Below are 10,852 nucleotides of genomic sequence, written 5' to 3'. Positions count from 1 at the left end.
CTACTTTTCAGCTCAAACAGAAAAATAGTGAAACAATTCTCACTAGTCAAAGTGACCAAACATTAAAATAGTCTGCACAACAAGTTTACAATTAGGCTAAAGAAAAGACGCCTTACTATACATAGTCATTTGTGAAGAAAAAGCCTTACTACACATCAAGGGTGACCAAGTCCAGTCCTCAAGTGCCACTATCCAGTCTCTTTTCCATAGACAGGATAGCGGTTTTTGAAGACTGGAATCAGCCACCCCTGCTTTAATTTTTTCAAACTCACCTGTTCTGCCGCAGTCTGACTATAGCTCGACGTCTTTTTTCCCCATCGCTGCCTAGTCAATGTCTGCCTTCTGTGTACTCGCTTCCTTTGCGTGCAAAATATTGTACAGTATTTTATTACCAAGATGTTCTTTCCTTTTACCGTAAAAGAGTATTTTACATAACATTACTACATTCCCACTCCATCTGTGCGGTCCATGAAAACCTTCAGTGGAAATGGAATTAAAATTGTTTTCAAAAGAACTACACTTGACATCTTTTTTTAGGTTTAAATTAGGACAAACATACGTTGATTTCAGTAGGTAACCTGATTTTTATTTGGAGGGAATAATGGTAAGGATTGGAAGACATTTCGTCATTTTTGGAAAGCCATGACAGACTTGAAGGTAAAAAAAAAGGAATAATATCACAGTAAGACTGTTTGGTTAAAATAAAATTAGGCTAAGAGGCACTAGAGGACGGAAGAGAACGCTTCCTTGATCAGGAGTACATTGTTCTTCATTCCTAATGACAAATGTCCTCTGGAGGACACAAAAAAATTACAGTGCGATGGAACAAAATTATGATACAAAAAAAGGGGAAAGCATGCAGTCATTATTTGGCCTCAGCAACAAAAAAAAGAAAAAATAAAAGGTGGAAATCGCTACAGTGCCACCTTGAAATACCAGTGCCCTAACGTGAGTTATTCAAAAGTGTTGTTTTGGTGCAAATATCAATTTTAAGTCCAGATAATGTGCCTGCTTTAAAAAAAATTTAACAAATGGGTGACAATTTATTTGACTTAAAAAGCCCAATTAGTGAGTGAACATTAGTCTTAAGAGTGGAAAAAAAATGAAGGCCAAATATTTTTTAACATGTCCTTTTGTCATTCTGTACTAGTTGTTATTTTAAATTGATTAAAACTTTTTGATTGGCGGTGGCAAACAACATAGATGTCAATTGGGGACCTCAAAATGTTATTCCAGGCACCCCAAATGGCCCCCGGACCGCATGTTTTACACCACTTGGGTTCTACAGATAAAACATGCTAAATTGTGTCAAAAAAAACACCAAAAAAAGGGTCAATTTAGCTCCGTCAAGTTAAGGATTTCAATATGACATCTACTTGACTAGGAGGAAAAATGGAGGAAGAGTGACTGATAAGTCAAAATAGCACTGAACCCTTCCACTTAAACAGTACTGAAAATGGCCACGGTCCACATGTCCAACTTTCTAAAAGAGTAGCAGCTTCTCAAAAAGGTCACCATGGTGACACCAAGTCTTAGGGATTTGGACAAGCTGGCGAGGAGATAAAATGGGCGGCGCTGTAGGCGAGTGTTTTACTTGTTCAAAAGTCACTGGGGGTGACAATGGTGAAGTCAGAGCTGTTGGTGGAGCCTTCGTCCGGGCTGGACGATCCCGACACCCCGGGTGCCGTCAGGGGGTCGGCGAAGGTCCCCGCCGCCCCCTCGGGCTCCATGCGCACCGGGCCACGACCTCGCCTGCCCGCCCCATGCAGGTCGCCATCCTGAGAAACCACAATGTATTCTTCCCAGTTCTTAGATTGGGGCGGCACCTGGACAAATGGGAGAGGACAGTCAGTCTTGGACTGTTTCAAAATGGAGTCATCTCATCATCTTTTTCTAATTTATCGACGACTAAAGCATGCTATTTTCTGCTCAACATTTTTAAAAGGTAAATATGTTTTGGAATTAAGCAAGTCACTAAACCTACAAAAAGAAATGTTAACTGTGGGTAAGATTTGGACAAAAATTGATAGCAGCAGTCAAAAGTGAATATTTCCATCTGAATTTAATCGAAAAACATTCATTCTTGCCGTAGTGTCATGGCCAATGCACCTCTGGCGGCGTGACGGTTGGCTCCTCCTCTTCGCTTGCCATCTTGATGGCGTCTCCTCCGGGGCCACGCCCAATCCCGCTGGCCGCGGCGGCGGACTTGGCCGACAAGGTGTAATGGTCGTCGGCAATTTTGATCTCTATGTTTTCGCCGGCCTCCAACTGGCTCTGGTTAAAGCGCAGTGAGCCCTTGAGGATATCTTTAATCTGCAAAGGAGTTGAGGAATGAACAATTAGTTTGCAGAGTAAAAAAAAATTAAACTAAAGAAACTCAACTTTTACAGATGCTGAATCCCATTGCGCATCCATTTAATAATATAATTTCTTACTGTTATTGACAAAATTGCTGCTGGTACTTCAAAAAAATGCCTCTGTTACAAATATCTATTATTTTCTAATGAGAAATTGCCTCAATTGGCAGTTATTTCCTTGTTATTGATCATTTTGTAACTAAACCAGTCGAAAAGTAATCAAGTGTTTGTGTCTTAATAAACTGGATTTCTCACCTGCTTGAGCCCTGCTAACGAAACAAGAACTTCATCTTCTTTGGCCAAGTGTTCTTGCAAAATAACATCCTGGATTTTACCTAAAAAGATTAAATTTCACACTCGAGGAGGGATACATACAACTTTCCCAAATGTGCATTTTTAAACAGTGGTGGGCTTGACTTACAAATATGACTATTCATCATCTTAGCACAATATTTGCTCATGGCCTCCAGGTCGTTGATCTGTCCCTGCAGGAAGGACACTTGGGCCTCCAAATCGTCCTCCTGTCAACCGGTAAATAAATCTTTAAAAAAAAAAAAGAAAAAGGAGAAGGCAAAGGATGCCAGAGTGTCTCTCGGTCCTCACCGTTTCCTTCCTGGACATGCTTTTGCTGTGGGAACGCGAGCGAGTGATGTGGAAAAAGGACTCTTTCTTGGCTGAGGAGAAGGGAGGCGGCGACGAAGCACTCAAGTCGCTGCCTCCCCTGGAGAGCGCCGGGGGCGGCGAGGCGGCCGAATGACCGGCGGAAACGTTTTCTGAACTGAGCCTCCTGGCGATTAGGCCTGAAAAAAAGAAAAAAAACATGACCTCCACGTCAACTGTCGAGTCTCAATGACATCCAGTCAGCAAATCATATCATTACAGCTGCTACCAAGCCTTGAAACCTGCACTTTGTAAACAAATGAGGATCACATTAAAAATGGTATAAACACAAATTTCTCTTTTCCAATGTTGTGGGTACTGTTTAGAGTGGAGTATAAAAAATGGCAGTAGTAATAGATAAACATGCGTGTATATAATAGGAAAGAATACTACATAGTATATAAAATAAAACAGTATATTATGTAGCTTTGAACCTTTGACTGCCTAAAAATAATTGACAAATATGGACAAAATTTGATTTTAAATTCTAAAAACTTCATTTTTGAAGTAAAAAATATTCAGACTAAAAATAGGCATGATCTCAGAAAGCTAATATTGCTATTTTGGATGAGTAGTTGTATCCAAAAAAAATAATCAAAAAATAAGGCAAAAGAAGGAAATAGATCATATCAAAAACATTAAAATGCAATTTTACAGCCAAAGGGTTAAAGCAACTAACAAATACTAGGCCATTTTATTCAATCACTTTACTTGTCTGTCACTTCCCTCTGCTGTTAAGTACTTGCTACTACAAAAACAACATGAAAAAGGCACTAAAAAGGGTGCTTTCAAATGCTTTTTTTTACCTTGCTTGTCTCTTTGCGTGGCCAGATGAGATGCTCCACCAGAAATCACATCTAATATACAAAGTATAGTCAAAATACTGCAAAGTGTTTACATTATTATTAAAAAATAATAATCGTGACGCACCTTTACTGAGGTGGACAGGCATGCTCTCCGATTTTAGAAGACGGTAATGCTGCGAGCGGCTCGGGGGCGGAGGTCCCGGGGCGGTGCCGGCTTCGACGAGGGGGTGCGCTAAAGGGGGCGCCGTGGTGGAAGCGGGTGGCGAGGTGGAGCGGATCTCGCTGTTGGGTGACGCGCCGGCGGTGGCGGCGCCTGACGATATGGCCGGAGAGATGAGCTTTCGGCCAAAGTTGAGCAAACTAGTGGACACTTTGTTGATGTTGAGGGGGGTGCCTCTTGTGCTGGAACTTCTACAAAGGAAGAAAAAATTCACAGAGTTGTCAGTTCAACTCCAAAGTCAAATTGCACATTGAAAGATGTGTCTTTTACCGTGTTTTGTTCATCAGGTCGGCTCCTCGGGTTTTGTAGTAATCTAGATTTTGCTGGAATCTGTAGTTGACGGGTCGGGGATGGTTCTGTAAAAAGTGGGAAAATGATAGTGTGTGTGTTTAACAATTGGCAGATTACCAGCACTCAATGTTACTGGGGAAAGAACGAGGGGGAGCGTTATTTGGTTGGTTCTTACTCTGGGATCTCGGAGAAAGAGAGCTTTCTGGAGCAGAGAGTTGATGTCACCCAGTGGGGGGTAGTGCATGAGGAGGCCCAGGCAGGTTTGGAAATTGCTGGCAATCACTGAAAAAGACAAGGAGCATTTTAGAATATACTAAAGGAGGGTGCTAACACTTTTGGTCACCAGTCAAAATGGTGACAGAGAGTTTATTGTTGAAGCCAGCTCTCAAAATTATATTCATGGGAGTGACTTTAATATCTAAGTACATTTACATTACATGAGAATCTAAAAATGCTAGCATTTAGGAGCATACATGCGTCTCGGATATACAGCAACATGGCCACAAAGACGTAATCCACCAGGTCTAAAGTGATGCTGTCAGCGAAGAGGGCGTCCCAAACCACCAGAAGGTCCTGAAGCGGGAATTCCCGGCCAAACAGCAAACGTACCCAGCGGCTAAAGGGAACATAGAAAACACAATTCTCATTTTTTGGGGAATGTCTGTTTAGCAGTATGTTGGCAAACATGAGCCAGATTTTTTTTCTCTTGTGAAATTGATGTTGGAACTTACATTCCATAGATTTGCGGTGCGATTTCTAGCCGGTTGAGATGCATGTGAAGCTCCACATCGTGTTTTTTCACCAACAGATCTTGGATGCGGTTGACTTTGGTGACAATGGCTACAGACGGGCCCATGTCTTGAGGCCGTGCAAAGGGGATGCTGCTAAGCATTTCTTCTTTACCCTTCAGGCAACATAAAAAAAAAGTCACATTGCTTATGAAGCATGACAACAAAATGCTTAAAAAAATAACTTTAGAGATCATAACATGCAACTTACCCGCCTGACTTCTCGCTCATAGCAGGAAAACCACGGTTCTGCCGTTTCCATCAGCAGAGAGAAAAGTGCACTAAAGAAGAGATAACAGGTCATGTGACAGTACTAATGACGGAAATTGACGTCCTATTTGGTGGTGAGTGTGATGTGAAAAGATTAATGCAGTCTTTTATATAAAAACAGCTTTAATAAAAGTCACTCTTTGAAAAATGTTTTTTTTAAATGCATATTTGCATGTGTTATATGGTATGAGAGCCTTAAGCAGAGTGTATTTGTTTTCATTCAGTTTAGTATTGAAAAAACATGTAAATTTATCATTTACTTTTAAAAACATTACAGAAAAAATGAGAAAAATATAAGATTTGGCACTTTGATGACAACTAAAGAGTGTTTCTGTTTTATACTCACTAGGCATCATGTTCAAGGTAAAGTGGATTCAACAGGCATTTCATCTCCTCACTGTGGGGAAAAAGGAGATTTGCTTGTAAAAAAACCCCAAAAAATCCAAGATAATCTAGAAAACCACCCCAAAAAATACATAATTTGACAAGACCTGGGATTGGCGGTCTCGCTGGCATGTTGGAAGGCTTGATGGTCGCAGTGAAGCACGAAAACGATGGGCGCCAGCAATTCGTGCATCCCCTATGGACAATTATCAGGAAAAAAACCAAGGGTGAGACCCTTTTTTTTTTTTCCATGGGAGAGAAAATCCCGCTTCATTTGTGCTCACTCATCCTTTAATAGTGATGCACGAGCTTTGTAATCCAAAACGACAGCTTTAATTTAGATATTGTTAGCGGCTGCCGGCCCATGTGTCACTTCTATTTTGCCAGAAAACAAAATCCAAAGACACTCCTCACCTGTTTATAAAGCAACTGTTCATTTTCTCTAGCGTAGCAAAAGAGAATATCCGTCAATTTGGTCCTCACGTCGTTATCCTGGAAGTAATGAATCTCGGGAAACCTTGAAAAAAATCAAAGAGAAAATCATGACAATGATGGAAATGCAAACTAAAGTCCATAAAATTGTTACCTACGTTCTCAGTACGTCTTGTTTTATCATCCCCTTTAACTCTTTATCCTGGAAGAACTTGTTCCATAAGCTCTGGATGGACAAAAAATGTATATATTTCAAGAAATTGTTGGTAAATAACAAATATATCTAAATGAGATAATCACTAGTAGACATAAGTGTTATCTCAAAAAAGGTAGAACCATTAAATGTGAAAATAAATAGAATACTAGACAATGAATATACAAAATAGTAAACAATTTGGTCCTCTATCACCATTAAAGAGTTAAACACTGACTAATGACTTACTCGGGGCTGCTAATGAAGCAATAAAGAAATACTAAGTAATCAAGTCGCCTAAAGAGTCTGGAGGGAGTAAGTAACTGGCAGACTAAAAAAAAAAAAAAAACAGTCACTCAAAAATAAATAGATAAAAACAGCTATGTATAGATTTAGTTTAGTTACCCCTTCATCTTGGGACAGTGGGTTATTTACCACCAAATCTTGTTGGCCGGCAGCCTTGCGAGGGTTTGTGATGTGCTGTGGCAAAAAAAATAAAAATAAAATAAACAAAAATGATATAGAAGTATATTATAGTACATTAAGTAGATGCGTTGACTAAATTGTCATTAATTCCTGGTAAAATGCTGAATTATTCCATTAAGTTCAACCTTCGACAATTGCCTTGAATTCTTTTGCAAAAAAAATAACAACAATAACAAATGGTTTAATGCTTTTTTGGGCAAAAAAGTAGGATAGTTTCCTAAAAAAATCACTCACCATTTCTTTAATTTTCTCATACTGGGCCCGAAGCTCTTTGGTTTTGTGGATCCACTGACTTTTGTCTTCAGGGAGAGCCTCTAAATACAACTGGGAGGAGCCAAAACACTAAGTATACATACATATGTAGCAATTTCCGACTAAAAACTGCGGCGCTCTGATTTGACGGGGCGCTCCGAGGCTACCTTCCAGCAGACGCTTCGAAATCGGCTGCTCCTCAGTCGACCGCCGACGCCGGCCTGCCGGATCTTGGCCAGGTAATTACCGTTGAGGAACAAGTCGTCCCATTCTTTCCTGCAAGAGCAGATTTACGAGCATCTCCGGTTGTTATTCATCTCAAGTGACAAGTGGCGGTAAAAAAAAAAAGCCAGAGGCCAGGGGTGCCGAAGCAGGGCCCACAAACATTGCAGACGCTCACCTGTATGAGAGGAAGGTTGACGGAGAAGAGTCAGTGATGTCATCCAAGGAGCCTCCTGTTGAGACAAGTAAAGTCAGAAGATGGTAGCTAAGGGGAGTCAAAAAAATAAACATCCATGTTATTTATTTATTTAGTATTTTAATAGAGCACAGATGGGGGAGGAAAAAAATAGAATCAACATTGCTGTAATTTAACTCTATTGGACAAGAGGCAATATTTGGTCATTTTGAAAAGTGAAGTCTCAAAATGAGCATAATAATTGGGCAGCATATTTTGGGTCATATTGTTAATATTTGGTAGAGTAGAAAAATGATGTAGATAAGAAAGAAAGTCATTTAACTCTTTCATAAGAAAAAAATGTCATGTGACCCTCCCAATCAGAATGGATTGGTCGCCGAAACCCTGTCAATAGCAGCCAAGGAGGTAAATGAAAGGGTTAAAGAGTGCTCTTTGTCTTTACTGTTGGTATAATACGTTTAATTTGAATTGCAGGTGAACGCGCCTTGGTGTCAAGAAGCTGTCTATCAACATTAATTGCGGCAGTGCATCATTCCGTGGGGACGCTCGGGATGAATATTCATCAGTGCCACGTTTTATGTCGCCCACGACACCCGCTGGATAGCGCAACTAACTTCAAATGACAACATGACTGAAAACATACTTCAGAATAATGACTAAGAACTGAATTTTCTAAGTACTTTTTTTGTGTAGCTGTTTGAAACCGAATCTAATGATAAAATGACCTACTGTTTTGGTCTGTGACGATATTGTCCAGGGGGTCGAATCCCGTTTCCTGCTGCTCATCTGCCTGCAGTGGATGGCGGGTTTCAAAGTTGGGGTGCTGCATGGCCCAATCTGAAACAGACCATCATCATAATCAAACACCATCATCACTACCACACTTGTCGCCATTCCTAACTGCCGCCAAAGAGAAAAAAATCCTTCCAATGGATTGAACGAAAGATGATCCGTTGCCAGAAAAAGTCAAGTCTCGTCGGAGAACTTTTTCCCGAGAACAAAGGCAATCTAGGTTAAGCAATTCTGCTTGCAGTCTTTATCCGGCGTGGGATTATGCGGCGTTTATGAAAACGCTTTGTCTTAATACGAGGGCCGAGAAAATAGCGCGGCTACGCTCTTTCCATTTATTAATTGTGGAAATAAGACAACAAAAGAATCTCTTAAACCTATTAACCGCGTAAAGGGAACGCTAGGCCAGAATTGTATAGAAATATTGTATATGGAAAAAATTTGGATCTGTAATTCAACACTAGCACTCTAAATTAATTTATAACTTGGTAAAACTGAACCACTGCACTGAGATTTTTGAATTAAAAAAATGGATTTTATAGGTGCCTGTTTTACTTGATTTTTTTCCTTCTTGAACAAATAAAGCCGACTTTTTATCATATCTCTTTTTTTATTTTAACATTAGCGGCAAACACCTTAAACCTCACGTTTCCGCTCCATTAAAGCCGCGGCATCGCAATCTCGGACAAATCAGCTGACCGACCGTTCAGGGGTTTCACCTCGTTATATTGCAAAGTTAAAAGTACTGCTTCTTTCCTCCTGGACAAACAGACATCTGATAAAAGAGAGAAGCAGTGTTCAGTGTTGGGTGACGTGATAAAGGACAAGGCAAAGCTTGTTCTGAAAATTCTTTGGCCCGTCGGAGGTGCTGGGACGACGTTATACTGAGAAAAAGTTCATATTTTTAGAGGAATTGCTGCCAACCTCAGCTGATGAAGACTTTTTCTTCTTTTAAAAAAAAAAAGTTGATTCATCTCACAGTAAAATACCCAAAACATGGCAAAATACCCTGGCTAAACAAAACTCACATGCCTTTCTTTCAATACGACGCTAAGAGCCGATTTGGGCCAGTCACATGCTCCAAAAGAGGCCGAGAACAAGTACGGGATCTTAAGCCTGGAAAATATCGTGATCGATCACAACAGATTCAATTCAAAAAACATAAAAAAATACACAACTAAACAAGCATTTTCTCCATCACATGTTGCAACCAAACAAAATGCCTCTATTGAATAAAGATCACAATATTATGTTTAGGCAATGTTGACAAATCATCAATGTTAAGTGCTGTTATTAAAATATTTTCTTGTTTGGTCTTAGAATTAGTACTATTTTCAATCTGGATGTGCATGAAATACATCTCATTATTAAAAATAGTTTGATCACTGAGTACACAAAAAAAAGCATTCAGGGGGATTCACATATTGTACTTGGTGTAGTGTTTTTATTTTTAATGGAACTACTTTATTTTTAAATTAGGAGCTATGGGGTGATGTTATTTTGACTGTTGGGTATTTTAGATGGTTTAAAAGCGAATTCTGCACTGCGTCGCTACTCTTTTGTTTTGAATGGAATCACCGTAATGCTTGGACTAAGCGGGCAAACTATTTTGGGCGTCCGCACATTTGACCACGAAAACGCGAAAGTGCGCTGGCTTGACCGCAGTCTGCACTTTCGTATTGACATCAAGACGTTGCACAAATAAATAACTAGCCTGGCGCAAAAATAATATTTGATTGCGATCACATGACAAATACACCTCACGCGTGTTATTAGGTAAATCAAAATCTGGCAAACGTCAAAATGCTAACGTAGTTTTAGCACAGCCTTTTGCACGGCCTGTCCTTACTTCCGCCACACACGGCTCGCTAACATTGCCGTCGGCTAAAGCTACAAGTCGGGGCAAGATCACTCCTGTAATGAAAATACTCACTCAGGTATTACAAGATGGTAGTTTGTTCAGACGCGATCATGTCGCCGATGGTGTTCTGTTGGTGGAAAAGTCCGATTTCGTCTGTTTGGTGAGAGATGAAGCTTTGTAAACACTCGCGGGGAAGTCAGGATGTGCAGGGAGCCCAGCTGACTTGTCACGTGACTAGACTGCTGACACAGGACGACACCAGGTGAACGTGATTTCCAAGTAACCCAAGTTAAAGATCATTTTAGCGAATGCAATACAACATGGACTTGCTATGTAACATTTGCAACACTAGATCGCAGTTTTACTAACATTTGCCGAAGTGCGATGAGAGGTTTATAAACAATCAGTATGGACTGGAACTAATTGCGTCGTACTCACCAGGGACGCTGAGCGAAATGCACGTGCGCTCCTATAGATAGAACATATAAAAACTAGATTTATAAAGGTGCAGGCGGAAGTATAAGTCATTGGGGGCCATCTTGCGTCGGGGGAATTGAAGTTACATGATCTATTTTATGTGATTCTATGTTGAACGAAAAATAGCCCCATAATAGTTACTTGAAAAAGGCACAATTTTTATTAGTG

The 10,852-nt window shown here is 40.2% G+C and overlaps 1 protein-coding gene across 4 annotated transcripts; it reads right to left on the bottom strand.

Annotated features, from left to right (window-relative positions):
- Positions 1-564: 564 nt before the first annotated feature.
- tbc1d5 (TBC1 domain family, member 5) lies at positions 565-10,687 on the bottom strand. Of its 4 annotated transcripts, none has more exons than XM_077744130.1 (23): positions 10,646-10,687; positions 10,280-10,446; positions 8,287-8,394; positions 7,540-7,594; positions 7,307-7,415; positions 7,122-7,211; positions 6,807-6,881; positions 6,367-6,434; positions 6,191-6,293; positions 5,884-5,972; positions 5,739-5,789; positions 5,334-5,403; positions 5,066-5,238; positions 4,808-4,950; positions 4,510-4,616; positions 4,314-4,399; positions 3,948-4,234; positions 3,824-3,874; positions 2,961-3,157; positions 2,779-2,878; positions 2,613-2,692; positions 2,110-2,313; positions 565-1,826 (listed from the first exon to the last, which is right to left on the bottom strand). In XM_077744130.1, the coding sequence occupies exons 3-23, from the start codon at positions 8,384-8,386 to the stop codon at positions 1,599-1,601; spliced, it is 2,466 nt and encodes an 821-aa protein (XP_077600256.1). In that variant the 5' UTR covers positions 8,387-8,394; positions 10,280-10,446; positions 10,646-10,687; the 3' UTR covers positions 565-1,598. The 4 variants fall into 4 exon arrangements, with proteins under 4 accessions (XP_077600256.1, XP_077600259.1, XP_077600258.1 ...); XM_077744133.1 differs by having other exon boundaries at positions 10,280-10,360; positions 10,646-10,675; XM_077744132.1 differs by having other exon boundaries at positions 10,280-10,449; positions 10,646-10,669.
- Between the last annotated feature and the right edge of the window lie 165 nt (positions 10,688-10,852).

The sequence above is a fragment of the Stigmatopora nigra genome, chromosome 21, assembly GCF_051989575.1.
Source record: "Stigmatopora nigra isolate UIUO_SnigA chromosome 21, RoL_Snig_1.1, whole genome shotgun sequence".
NCBI lineage: Eukaryota > Metazoa > Chordata > Actinopteri > Syngnathiformes > Syngnathidae > Stigmatopora > Stigmatopora nigra.
Note: the sequence above shows the minus strand (reverse complement) of the source record. Positions and strands in the feature narration are given on the sequence as shown.